Source organism: Haliotis asinina, chromosome 3 (assembly GCF_037392515.1).
Source record: "Haliotis asinina isolate JCU_RB_2024 chromosome 3, JCU_Hal_asi_v2, whole genome shotgun sequence".
NCBI lineage: Eukaryota > Metazoa > Mollusca > Gastropoda > Lepetellida > Haliotidae > Haliotis > Haliotis asinina.
In genome coordinates, this window is record NC_090282.1 from 20,941,978 (window position 1) to 20,956,577 (window position 14,600).

Consider the following 14,600-nt stretch of genomic DNA (forward strand, 5'->3'; position numbering starts at 1 on the left):
TGTTAATTGTAATCCGCGAAGCCTTATCTCTAGTGCCACATGGAAAATCTTAGTGTTTGTGTTGCACAACCATCATTTACAGGAGATTCTCTGATCAAAATGCGCATAATGGTCAAACAATCTGTACAAATGTACATTGACACATCCTCGCTAGGGATAAATTGTCGGATTCCCAAAAAGTGTTTTGCGTTTATATCATAAATATATTCATTTTAATGGGTTTCCATTTCTGTGTGCAGTGGTTACGCATAGTGTCATTTCTCTTCGAGTTGCCACTGCAATCACATTTACTCGGCATTACCTATAACAAAGGCCGCTGCAAGGAGTTGACAACAGCTTGCTACGCATCTTTGTGCGCGATTACGGAAACGGAAACAACAATCAACGCTGTCATTTCAACATGGCTGACGAAGAAGACTTATCTTCAGAGCAGACGGAACAATTGCTGCATTTCCAGGTGACGTTTGCCACTTTATTTGCGGTTGAAATATTTTTGTATGATGGTGGTTAATCAATAAAATCAATCATGTTGAAATATCTTGAATAGCATTAGCAGTTTTTATATGTGATGGGAAAGAGTTCAGTGATAAGACACTTGGAAATGTTCAACATACACGAACATGGTATTGCATACTATGTTGAAATAAAGTTCTGGATGTGTCATGATTCCTAAAACGTATATTAGTAATAATTAATATCGATTTTTGTGTTTTCGACCAATAATTATCTACGACAAATTAACTTGACAACATCATTTCGAGATCAGTTAAACATACCAATATGTTTTCATATTCAGATGAACCATCGCATGATATTATTAACTTGGGGAATGTCGTATGAATACATTTAAGAATTGACTTCGGTGATGTGATTTAATTTTGGCTTTAAACTGCTTAAATAACTTCTTTGACTGAGGGTCAACCCATATGTATATTTTTCATATCCATATTTGTAACTTGTACATGTTTATCATGTTTATGGATATACAGTATGCACAATTTCATTTACAATGATTTAGTACAATGATTTAGACTTGATCATGTTAATGTTTATGTTGTCAGCTATGAAACTGTTGTGTGGTAAAGCATAGTCACATAAAAGTTACAAACCGAAATGAGTGCATAATATATACAATAATATTGTTCTTTAATAACATATTTTGCTGTATATTTTAAACAGACAGAAGCAGTACTCACCTTTTTGTATGATCATTAGTTTGTAATATCTAAAAATATAAAATGAACATGAACATGTAATGTTTTAAAGGATAAAACTTGTAATATTTTGTTAATCAACTGAAACAAAAAAATCATCAACCTGGACACCCTGACTGGAACATTGCTACTTGTCCAGCTCTGTGAGAGGTGTTGATATTATTACACACATAACATTAAATGTTGTCAGAGCAATGCACATGGGTTTTTTTCCAACTTGGTAATTAAAGTAACGTTAAACATAATGGGTAAAATAATAATTCTGTGTTGAATCAGTATGTGTTATCATGGTTATTACTGTTCATCATGTCTATTATCCTTAAGCAAAAAACATCACTGACAACCACCAACATCCTTAGAAGTTTTTTTTATTATTAATTGGGTTAGATCTTAGATGTTATGAATTCGAAATGTACCAATGAATCATTCATGTCCACTAGTGTACAACCATATGAACAGCACTGCGATCATGATGATAGACATGATAGACTGAGACTTTGAATTGTTTCAGGACCTCACTGGAATTGATGACATGGGAAGATGTCGGCAGATTCTAGAAAGACACAGATGGGATATTGAGGTGAGCATAATTAATAACCACTCTTTTCTGATTATGGTGTAATTTCACTTAAGTGTTGAACCTTTTGAAACTTGTAACCCAGAAATAAGTTAATGTAAATCACATGGATGTTACTTTGTTGTCTTGAAAGTCTGAATGACTATTCATCATGTTTATCAAGTTTTTTCTCAAACCTGAAAATAATTGTGGTATTGTGAGTCTAATGAAAAATATGTTTAAATGTGTTTTAGTGTTATATGATCAATCCTGTTGTAATTCTAGGTAATAACTGGACCCCAACAATGTTTATTGCTACAGGTAACTTGTTAATGGATGAAATAATTGGTCACTTGATCTGTATGTGTCATTGCACCCAGAGTAGGCCACTGGTTTGTTTCATCCAGACACACTAGAAGCTTTTGAAATATCTGAAGTTTTTGGTTTGGGTAAACAGAAAACAGTCAGCATCATGGTTTATTTCTGGTTTTTCCCACAGGCTGCTGTCCAAGACACATTCAATGAAAGAGAGGGGGCACCAGCTGTGTTCAACCAGCCTCAAGCAGAACCCAGGCAGCCTGCTATGAACCTCTCACCCTCAGATCAGAGGTAACATATGACTACATATATGTCTAAACAGGGTTGAACACTGCATTGAGAAAATGTAAGATCACCAAAGCATGTCATAGATTTCAACCAGATGAATGAAATGTAATGGGGAAGCCTTTGTGGTTGCTCTTTCGAAATAAATAATAGTTTATTACTACGAAAAGGGCAAGCTGACACTGTACTGATGACAGGAAATTTCGACTATTTATTTATCAGTTAATTCTTAAATCAGGTATTTGAAGAGCTCAAGTTAAAGCTACTGCTTGACAAGTATTAGATGAGCCACAACCTGACAAATGACCCCAATTTGCATATATGGGAACACCCTCCAGAACATTCCATTTGAAACGAGGGAAACAGGTTGTTGTCTAAATATTGAAAAGTTCAGTTTCCTCGTGCAGTTCGTGTTTTGATTGTTATATCATACTATTGCTTGACAAGTATTACAAATGCTTTGCAACAATGTCTTTTCGTTCCATTAAAACTTTAAAATGTGACTGTGTTTTTCGCCACCTGAACCCCATGTCTTTCAGATTTTTATGAAAACATTCCTTTGAACCCTGGTAGGTTAATTGGCTTCTTGTCGTATCATATATCATATCTAGTGTAGGCAGTTGCTTTTGTACTCCATACAAACTTTGTACAAACTGACTGCACACAGGTCAAAATCATCAAGTTTGTGCTTTAAAGTTTTGGGTTTGTGCAACTTGGTGGGTCTAATTAAAGTAGGCCTACTCGCATCCCTGTCACCTGCTTTAGTGCGTTATAAAGTTGTCTTGGAAAGACTTGTCTTTTGAAATAACGTCTGCTTTGGTTGCACATGTCTTTTCCATACAAATGATAACGTTGTAGGCTAACCCCCTTGCCTGAGAATGAACATTTTGCCCTTGCTTCCCTAACTTGGATATGCCAATGTAACTGAAGTCTGCAAACAGGTGTGATGGTGTCTTACTTTAATATGTATTAAACAGTATTGGTTTTGATTTCAAGTCACAGTCAGCATGTATCACACATGCTTAATCGCCAGTCTACCTGCAGCAACCAAGTGTATTGACTATTAGATTACTTACCCTGCCTGCTTGTCACAAAAGCATTCACTGCGCTGGCTCATCTAATACTTGCCAAGCAGTAGGTAAAGTACAGTAATTGGTATTGATAGTTAAAATGGTTATGTATTGTTACCGCAATGACTGACTAAGAATGGTGATTGTATGTTAACTTCAGAGTGTTCACTGTGGAACGACGTCGACCCCAAGGCATCTTCCAGTGGGGGTATTTTGTCATCCTCTTCCCCTTCAGATTTGTCTACTCAACTTTATATGATCTCATGAAGTTTGTATGTAAGTTGATCCACAAACACAATAGATATTCAGTTTACTTAGTGATGTGTTTCAGTCTAAGTAAACTTAGTCTCAGTGTATTTCGTTACACTCCACCACTGAGTCTAACAAAACCTAGTTGAAGATCACGTCAGGTAACCTTTGAGCGACCAATGACCGTCCAGTCAAACGCGAGGCGGTTAAATAGATTTAACCAATCAGACAACGGCTACTGTTTAGGGATCAGATGGACTTTCAAAATATTCAGATCACTGACACAGACCTCTCCACAAACAAAAATCCGCATATAACACAGTTATTTGACCTGCAGTATATATGCTTTGGGGTTTCTGTTGACATGGTTACCATTAGCTAATATTTCTGCATGATAACATCCTTGAATATTGCCCAAAACACTAATTTCAGAGACTGTTTACTCACCGTTGTTATGGTTGTACGTATCCCGTGTGCATCACCCGGAAGCAAGCGTACAGTAAATAGCATTCGGATTCGTTCGGGTACAAACCTTTTTGAGCTAAAAAAGTTCAAAAGGTATGTGCGAATGTGCACTTTCGCGATTTGGGAAGCTGTGTTCTGATTGGTCAGTCTCAAAGGTTACCTGACGCGACCTCCCATAAGGTTTTGTTAGACTCAGTAGTGGAGTGTAACGAAAATTACTGAGGATAAGTTTACTTAGACAGTGATGTGTTCAAGCAGTTACGGGTATGCTAATATACTAAATCATCATGGTCATGTTCACAGAACATGGATATGGTGATGAACCGATGATTGTGTTCCTTGTCAAGTTTGCTTGCAGTCAAGGCTTTGAATAATATCATGAAGATCTTGCCTTTAAAATATTCACTTTGTTTAGAAGAGTCCTAACATTATGTATTCTATCCCCACATGCTACCTGCATTTATTGCATTAAATTTAAAGATTGTCGAAAAAGGCCAATCTTTCCAAACAGGAAAGGAAACCATTTGTATACACTTGGTAGATTCTTTATGTAACCATACAAGTGAGTCTTGAATTTTTTGGCATGGTATCTGTATGAAATATTGGTGGCATGTTCCCATCTAGGTGTATTTAAATCAAATGAAAAGCATGTCTTAGTTCTTGCTACTGCAAATCAAAACCTGTGGACAAAAGAAGATGTTGGAATGTCAAATGTTATAGATGGCTGAGATTGTATGGTCTTTCACAGACTGTAAACAGTCATAATCAGTAATGCAGCCCTTTAGGATCTTTCAGAATGCCCAATGTTACCTGTTTCAGGCTGCATGGTTATAAAATACATATGATGTGTCACTTTCCAGTTCTGGTAAGCAGTGCTCCGATTGTTAGTAGAACATAGATAGGTTTTTACTGAGATTGAATATATTTGTCATGTTATTAGTGGCATAGGTTTTCTGCCGGTTTTGATTTCTTCATGCTTTTGAAATATTTCTGTTCTTATTATCTATTTTTTTGTTTCCATAGATCGCTTGATAAAACCAGATCCTCGGAGAAGTAAGTGTTCTGCAATTTACTCTGACTGTCTCTGGACACAAACATGGTTCTCTTTTAAGTTTTGACGTTTTAATGTAAAGCTTCAGCGAATATGATCTGCCCTAACGCATACCTGATGCAGGAACCTTTTAAAGGTCCAATCTAGGATAGGCCTTCAGAAACTAATGTTTAATGTGAGAGGTTATCTAGAGGATCTTTGATTTGGTGAATACATGTCATTCTATCCTAATTATCATGATTATATAGGTTGATACTCATGGTGTTAAACACATTGCTGTCTTGCCCACAGTCAATTTTTTATTTACAGACTGCCATCTTAAAGCTTAAGTGTTGCTAAGCTCAGTGAATACCATAAACAAACAAACAAATATAGCTTGGTTTACACAGTGTTGTGATGATCACCTAAATAAACTAACTGGTGATGTTTTTAGATGTAACAGACCCTGTTGGAGATGTTGAAAGATTCATTCAGGCATATAGGGACAAGTTTGGGAACAATCATCCTGTGTTTTACAGGGGCTCGTATAGTCAGGTGAGACATCTTTCAATGCTGTGAATTTCATGTGATATTTTTTATCTGTGTTTATATCAAAATTCACTTGCCTAATGATCTCAATTTCAGGATATGATCCTGATAGTTGACAAGAGCCATGCCAGTCACTGAGTCAGTCAGTTATGTCTGTCTTAGGCTGTGTATAAGTTTCGGAGTTTAAGGCCAAAAGGTTTAAGTGTCTGCCCATCATGCTGAAGACTTGGGTTCGATTCCCCACATGGGTACAACATATGAAGCCTATTTTGCTGTGATATAGCCCAAATTCACATGTGCAAGGGTTCTTAAATTACTGACCCATCCCATCCATATAACTTACTGCCTGAGCTGTTTTTATTTAGTAATTGCTATACTGTTCTTAGTGGCTAGTGTATTATGTTTTTGTTTGTAACAGGCGCTGAATGATGCAAAACGGGAGCTCAAGTTTCTGTTAGTGTATCTCCATGGTGAAGACCATCAGGACACAGATGAGTTCTGCAGGTCAGTTCCTACACCCATGATCTTGATCAGTGCCCAGTCAGGTTTCAGGGGCAGGTCCCCAGAACTAAATCAGTGTTCTAGCTGAAGAAGGAAGTTGCGGATCATGCCACTAAAGTTTCAGATGGTGTGAGTGTGTAGACTGTCTGTGCAAACAAACAACCATATTTAGTTTATTGTAAGTATAGTTGTATGCATTTGGTCTAAAATATTTGGCAAGTAGCTTGAGCCAAGAACAATTGGCTTGGTCAAGGTCTGTCCAGGTGGATAGTTATATGCAAGTGTAGATGCTCATATAATCAACCACTGCTTTTTCTAACTGGTATTACAACATACTGTAGCAAGACAGAATAATATAGCGTAGTGTAGCTGAATAGGTGTACCAAACTTGCAACTTGGGAAACGGATATGAGCAGTGAGGTAGTGTTTCTCGTGTTGAATCCAGGGTAATAATTCTCAGTACCCATGGATTTGAACTGGTTTTGATACGTAGCCCTCTGTTGATCTCGACATGCCAGCCTTCCATGTTGTTCTGGGTGAAGTTCACTTTTTGACTACTGTGAAGGCTTTTGGCAAGTCCCCTATGCTTGTATAAACACAGTAGTTTTTAAGACCCTGCATTGTCATTTTTGAATGTAGATAAGGCTTCATGAGAGGCATGAAGAGATTTCTTGGGGGCTAGATTAGTGGCCATCTCTGATTGTATATCCTTACTTTTGTTTGGTCAGTTTGTGTTTTATTGTAGTGGGATGATCATGTAAATGAGTGCATATGTTACTAGTGCTTTTTAATGTCACACTGTTTTTAATACGATGGTGCTTTTGCATTGTGTTTACAGAGTGACATTAGCAGCACCGGATGTTACAGAGTTTGTGAATAGTCGACTTTTGTTCTGGGCATGTAGCACCAACAGTCCGGAGGGATATAGAGGTAAACAAATTATGTAGAAAGTTGAGAGTGCACATACTTCATATTTGTGATAAAATGTCTAGAGCTAGGGGTGAAATGGTACGCTCTTATCACTGTACAGTACGTATTGCGGCACAGTGCCTTCGGTGCTGCGTACAAGATGTGATCATAATGCAGAAAATTACAAGAGCCAAACCTTACATTGTTTAATGTAGAGCATGTTTGGGTTATACCAGAGGAGGTTCCCATAAAATGTGGTACTGTACTATTTGCAATATAATATGCATTAATATGCTTTAGTTTCTCAAGCCCTGAAAGAGAATACCTACCCCTTCTTGTGCCTGATAGTGCTACGAGACAACAGAATGACAGTGGTAGCCCGCATCGAAGGTCCACTTGGTGAGTTCCTCTCATCTGCCTCCTGGCCTGTGTTGCCTGATATAAAATTGGTGTAACATCCTTTGAATTCTCAATAAAAAAAAATCCAAATGAAGATTGCTGAAATCTGGAAATGATGCTTTATGTATAATTTGAAATGCAGACACTGTCTGAGGTATCGCAAATTGGTATACAGAGTTGCCTCCCTTGAAAATGTCAGAATCTGTATATTGTGGATTTGTTTTTGACCATACATGTGCTTGTATTATCAAATGTCTTTGAAAATAGCAAACATCCCCTCTATTCTGGCACACTTAGTGTCTTTACTGATTACTCAAAGTGGTTTCAGACCCATATCACTCACTGTGGGGGATCCAGTTGCTGTTACATGCTCGTGTCATCTGACTCATATAACAATGGTATAGCAATGTACAATGTTAAAGAATTACCATATTGTGAGTTGATCATACTTTCCATGTGACTGATATCCAAGGTACAAAACTTTGTTGCTTTGGTAAGCTGTAGGATCGTCAGTGATGTAAGGAATTGATACGAGGTTGATGAGGGACAAACTGTGTTAATATGTATGTTTCAGGGGCAAGAGAGATGGTGAGTCGTCTTGAGCGAGTTATGGAGGATAATGAGGCCTCGCTAGTTGCTGCAAGGGCAGACAGGTGACTGGTTTTCACATGGTCTCTATTCTATCTGCATCTTCTCTCTTTCATACATGACAACCACAGCTGACTTGGGTTAAAATATGTTTGTCACTTTGTAAGAGGTGACGAGATAGCTGAAAGACTGCATGTCATTGAGCGCGCTGGACGACCTGTGATAGTGAATATTATGTCAACTATCAGTCCACCCAGACTTGATTTACAGGCAGCTGTGACATGCTGCTGAATAAAACATTTCAGGTGCCATTTCTTTGATTCTGCCACAAATATTTTACTTCAAAAAGCCAAAATAGTACTAGTAAACTAATTATTAAACAGACTACATAGTGTCAATCTGAGGACCCCTAGCAAAAGTGAGTGAGAGCTTCCAGCTTTTAGCCCTTTTCGCAGTATCACAGTGGGGTACACCAGATGTGGGCTTCACACATTGTGCCCATGTGGGGAAGTGGACCCAGATTTTTAATTGGATTTTATATTGGCATACAGAGAGGCTTTGAACTTCAACCAGACATTACGGCAGGAGCAAGATCTGGCCTATCAAGATTCTCTTCGAGCAGATCAGGAAAAGGTTTGCCCCAGCTAATACTAAGTACATTCTTACCATAAAGTATTTGATAGCATCAAGAGCTACATTTCTTGAGCCCCAAAATGTTTTTGTATCAATAGATGTAGTCAGAATTGTTCATGACCATAAACACATTGAAGATGTCATTGAACAAATTACAGATTATCCTATAATTAGAACAAGTAATGAGTCTCTGTCTTTACTTTACCTCCATGTCTAACAGCAACATGGCATGTTTCTTCAGGAGAGAAAGAAGAGAGAAGAGCAAGAAAAAAGAGAGGCTGAAGAACAGAAAGTCAAAGCCCAAGAGCAGGAACAATTAAGGCTATTAGAAGTCAGTTATCTGTCTTTGGCAATTCCATTACAGTGGAAGCTGTCAGAACCGGCATCTGTCCACTCCGGCAGGTTGTCCCATCCGTGACTTGTACATTTATCACCAGCTCTTCAATCCGGCACATTGTCTAAACTAGGTCATTTCTTCAGTCCCAGTGGGTGCCGGTTTAGACGGCTTCCACTGTATATGCTTGTGGAAGTTGTTAATTATGATGAGGCCTGCTTCACGTTATCTAATTAACAGGCTTTGATATGACTTAATTACTGTTAAAAACAGCATTCAATCCAACTCACTCACTCTATTTCTTGAGACAGATTGCTAAATGTAGTCCTTAGATATCTCCCTGGAAAATCTTTCCTTATAAAGCGTTATGATTAAAACCTTTTTATGGTGATGTTAGTAATTTGACTGGAAACATAGAAACAACTTAGTCTCCACAATATGTAAACTGACATAAAGCAGATACGTCCTTTCCTTCTAAATCCACAGCTTTATAAAATTTGTCTAATGTTTTGCCAGGAAAGAGAGAGACAAAAGGAGGAACTTCGAAAGGGGATGCCTCCAGAGCCATCACTTGATGACAGTGATGCTATCCGCATCATTCTGAGGGTACCCAGTGGTGTACGCCTGGAAAGGCGCTTCCTCAAAACACACTCCATGAAGGTAATGTCAGCAGTGATTGAAATAATTTTTCAAGTTCAACTCAACCTGACAGCCGGGCTTGTGGCCCATAAATGTTGCCTGCCTATCTTGAAAGTTGCCTGCCCACCTTTTTAACTTACAAAAACGCCTACATTTAGTAGCAAGTACAAATGAGTAAGTAACACTCTCTTTGATTGGTTCTTATTGAACTAAGTGACTACAGATATCCAAACATAGCGTAGCTTACTAAGCCAGCCAGTATTATTGTCCTATTGCTATCTTCACTGGCTGAAGAGTTGTCCATGTATAATTATGGAATATACTTGTCGCTTTCATTCATCTTTCTTAAATCAAAATATGACATGACAATTAAAATTGAATGATCGTACTGAGAGCAAACTGAAAGTAGGTCAATCTTAAAAATTTCAGTCAGACAATCGGGCTGGTGGAGAGAATTACCAGGTAGCCCGACTCAAAATTTACCAGCCACGGGCTGTCGGGCAGGCCGATATTTCGATCACTGTAATGTTAGTACTTGCATGTTTAGCTCGTGAGAGAATGTACATATCAGAATACCGAAGGTGTCAACGTGTTTTTCAAAGGTTTTCAAACTCACAAACCTCGATGTTACTTTTATTGTTCTATAAATGAAACATTTCAACAATAGGTTTGAAATTAAGGGGAAGTAATTGGTACCTTGACATAAGTAAGGTCTGGTTTGGTTAAGTTTGGTATCCTTCAACATTGTTGTCATCATGACTTTCACTTTGATTCACTATGGTTGTAAGAGTTGTATGAAGGAAAGACTTTTGCCCGTATCCCCCCCTTAAACTTCATTCCTGCCAAATCATGTATCTCCAGAATATGTATTTCTCATCTGATAAGGATTAGTTTTAACATGTTTCTTTCATTGTATCTGAACATACTGAAAAGCATATCCAACTTGTAAATTAAGGGGGTTTGGGGTGACAATCTTGCCTGCATGTATGATATCAATGCAAAAAATAAGAAACATTAGATGCTTGAATCCATCCTATATACCGAATGGAAAGTTTCACAGAAAAGGTGTCTTGATCTTGAGGTAGCATGAGAAATTAATTTTAATAATATGTTCCAGAAGTAGATTCTAACACAGATGAACTGTATCAGCAATGCTGATAGTATATCTTACTTAGGAGATAAACATCATGTGTTGGCCAATTTCCGGGTGTTATTGAGTATTTGAAGCACGGGAATGCATTTGGAACCGACGGCGTCAGCCGGAGGTTTCAAATTAAATATTCCCGTGCTTCAAATACTCAATAACACCCGGAAATTGGCCAACACATGATGTTTATCGACATTGTAAACACAAAAGTAAACCAAAGGGGTTTTACTGTCTGCACTCGTTTACATCGAATACGGACACAGCAGTGAAGTGTCATCAGCTGGCCGTTTCAGCTGGTTCTCATGGTAGCATCTGGAGTTGCTCATTTGTGACGTCATTCTAACTTTACGTCACAATATGATTTGAATGACGTCACCACTGTTGATGACACAACAAAACAATTGTTTACGTGTCAATACGCGGTGAATAGTCTTTCAGTTTCCGGGAATCTAATACCATTTAATCATGTTTTTCAACCAATCAGATTACAGAACACAGTAACTTTTGGTTTACAATATAGTTTTAAAATATTAGTGTTCGTAAACACTTCCAAACTGAACAAAGCAGATTCTTGTTTCTTCTTAGCAGTGATGCTGAATGATCTTTACCTTCATTTATCATTAATTTGCTGTCCTGATTGTTCAATTTCAGTATCTCTACTACTTTGTGTTTTGCAATGAACAATGTCCTGATGACTTTCAAATTGTGGCAAACTATCCTCGAAGGACATTACCCTGCCAGCCCACTGAGGAAACCCCCGAGCCAAAGACATTCATGGAATTTGGACTTGGCAAGTCTGAAATGTTGTTTGTCCACGATAACGAGGCTTGATGCTCAAACTGTGTAGGAACTTCTATCTACTTGAGTACATACTAACTAGCTGGGAGCTGGGAACGATGTACTGATGGCCTAACAATGAGGCTGCTAGGAAGACGTGGAGAAGGATGGTGAAAGTTATGGCATGAGAAATCACTTACAGACAAGATTGCTGATTGTGCATATGTTACACATCTGTCAGAGGTGATATGAGGCTTAGGAGTTGTAAGGTTTGGGTCAACATGGGGCAAGGTACTGGCTTTTGCTTCTCAACACATTTCGTAATGGTCCTGTATAGTTCAGGCAAGACAGGGCAAGGAGCTATGTGTAGTAAACACGGACTTACTTCATGCGAGCATTATGATAACAGGTTTCAACAGATTCGTATAACATGACATCTACAAAATAAGGTAAAGGACTAACTAGCCTTAGTACTAATACTGGGGCTGAATATGAGAGCAAGGAGCTATGTGTAGTAGACATGGAGTTACTTCATGCGAGCATTGTGATAGAAGGTTTCAACAGATTTTATAACATGATATATAAAAAATAATGTAGAGGACTAACTAGCCTTAGTAATAATAAGCAGGCTGTAGATGATAGACAGATGAGCCTCACTACTCCAGGTTTGTACCATGCTCTATCACAGCAGTCGGTAGGATACCTGAGTATGTTTGCCATTGATCAAGTCTTGGGATTGTGCTCTATTAATGTGATAATGAATCCAAAATAGTGATAACCACATCATGGTTAATTGTTTTTCTGCATCAGCTGCCTGCTGCCATGGTTACCATTACTACTACTTCCATGGTTGGTAATTATTATTGAGAGTCAGATAATTATTATCTGTTGTTTCAGGAGCAGACCAATATTTACTGAATTTACAAAATGATTTTGTATGAGTGTTTTGGAATATAGAATTAGTACTGATGTCTGGATATTTGATTTGTTGGACAAGATTTTGTTTTTCACTACAAATAAGCATTTTCAATATCAAGCCTGCGTTCAATAGAATCATGTAATCAGATCCTTGTTCATTTTGGTGTTTTCAATACTCTGATGACTTTGAACTCCAATGGTTGTAAGGCTGCCATTGGCACTTGATATAATTTACATAAGATACTGCGATGTGCAAACAGTTACAGATTACACAGATTTCTGATTTACTTGCCAGGAACAGTAACGAACAGTGTAAGTCGGCATAGTCAGTGATAGACAATTCCACATATTTAATGGGTTTGGGGTTGAAATCTGGACAGTGCATGTTTTGTTTGTAGCATGCATAGTTGTGCATGCATGTTGATACACACTCCATTATGATTTTTACATTGTTACTGCATTTGTGTTGCATCAAGACCAGTTTAATATGTATCACAACCATGGTTATTTCACTTGGGCCTGCCAAATAGAACGCTGGAACACTTAGATGAACAGAGAAATTATTGCTTTGTTCTTCACAGTTTCTGAAGGAATTAAAGCTTTATTCTGCAGCATTTCATTTTTCATCCTATTTGAGACATGGCATTTTGAGCTTCTCTTGTGGAAATAGAGACATAAATGTGATACATTTATGATTTTATTTATGTGAAACATCTCTGTGAGATTTGAATGAATGGGTATTATTTATATTGTTATGCATACTCCTAATCAACCTTCCTCTCAATAACAAACCAAGTCAAACAGTAGAATAGTTTCTTGACAGAAGAAGCCACATTGGCTGGAAATATTCCAGGTGTACACTGAAGGGATAGCTGCCACTTTCAGTACTTGAATAATGAAAATATGTACATTCTTACATACAACAGATAGAAACATATGCATGTATTTTATGAATTGTATGTGATCGAAAATTTTCATAAGCCTGTATTACATGCTACAGCTCTCATTTGTTTCAATATTCTTGGGACTTTAGTGGAAAAGTATGATGATTTATGTCAGATTTGTATGTGTTTGTTATGCATTGAAACAATCAAAATTAGTTTAGCTGCTAAATGGCCTCATGCAGATATGGTGAATTGTTGAGACAGCAATTGCAGCTCCAACAAACTCGATGTGATGTGTTATGGTCAGGTGTCCTATTCTTATCATCTTTTCATTTGGCTTTAAGTTTTGAAAGTATTATCCTTTGTCTCTAATTTAATGTAAAAATGATCATGTTTTACATAATCCCTCTGAAGAGTATGTTGAATTTATCCAATTGCTAAGCAGACAGTTTAATCACATTATTTTCTACATGGAAGTAATTTCTAGTTATTGCATATAATTAAATCATGCCATCATTTTCCTCAGTTTATGTTCAGGGGAATGCTGTATTTGTCATCCATGCTTCAGGGAATGAGATCCTCTCATCAATGAGGCTTTGTCAATAACTTGTAAATTTTGTAATAAATTTTAAAAAGAATGTGATGTTGTTTACTGAAAGTTTTCAACGGCTCACACACGCAGTGGGATAATCTCCAATATGTTGAAAGAAATTGCTGATTATGTAGCCAAGGAATAGGTTGAGCTTTGTGCTTTGGTGAATTGCAACATTGATAGTGATGCTCATTTACAGTCTTCACACGGGGATTCGTACCCAAACGTTTTTGGCGAACTCGCAGCAATATATATGTCTTACAGCCTGTAACAACTAGAATGACTCGTACCCACAAAGCCAATCCGTACCCAATGAAGATACGTATACGCTGAAAACAAGTATCGCAACGCCAATGATGTAAATGCCTCATATAGCAGTTATATTCATGTGATGATTTTATTCGCATGCACCATACACTGATTTTATATGTGCACGTGCTACAATCAAAGGCGAGCATTGTATGCAGTATGTGTACCCATCATCAAGCAAGTATAACGTTTATTAAACTGTTCTCACAGGTCGGTAGCTTGGAAAATCATTCA

General features: G+C 37.6%; 1 protein-coding gene across 1 annotated transcript; it reads left to right on the forward strand.

Annotated features, from left to right (window-relative positions):
* The first annotated feature begins 379 nt into the window (after positions 1-379).
* Positions 380-14,103, forward strand: LOC137277647 (FAS-associated factor 2-like). The gene is made up of 14 exons (XM_067809484.1): positions 380-457; positions 1,726-1,794; positions 2,270-2,379; positions 3,604-3,719; positions 5,181-5,210; positions 5,642-5,742; positions 6,155-6,240; positions 7,076-7,167; positions 7,447-7,545; positions 8,120-8,198; positions 8,685-8,766; positions 9,008-9,097; positions 9,617-9,760; positions 11,538-14,103. Exons 1-14 carry the CDS (start codon positions 401-403, stop codon positions 11,715-11,717), a joined length of 1,335 nt encoding a protein of 444 aa, XP_067665585.1. The 5' UTR covers positions 380-400; the 3' UTR covers positions 11,718-14,103.
* The last annotated feature ends 497 nt before the right edge of the window (positions 14,104-14,600 follow it).

Excerpts from the sequence above, each read along its gene's own strand:
- LOC137277647 (XM_067809484.1), top strand. The coding sequence starts at position 401 with ATGGCTGACGAAGAAGACTTATCTTCAGAGCAGACGGAACAATTGCTG. Across the intron at positions 1,795-2,269 it reads GACACAGATGGGATATTGAG|GCTGCTGTCCAAGACACATT; the intron begins GTGAGCATAATT and ends TTTTTCCCACAG. Across the intron at positions 5,743-6,154 it reads ACAGGGGCTCGTATAGTCAG|GCGCTGAATGATGCAAAACG; the intron begins GTGAGACATCTT and ends TGTTTGTAACAG.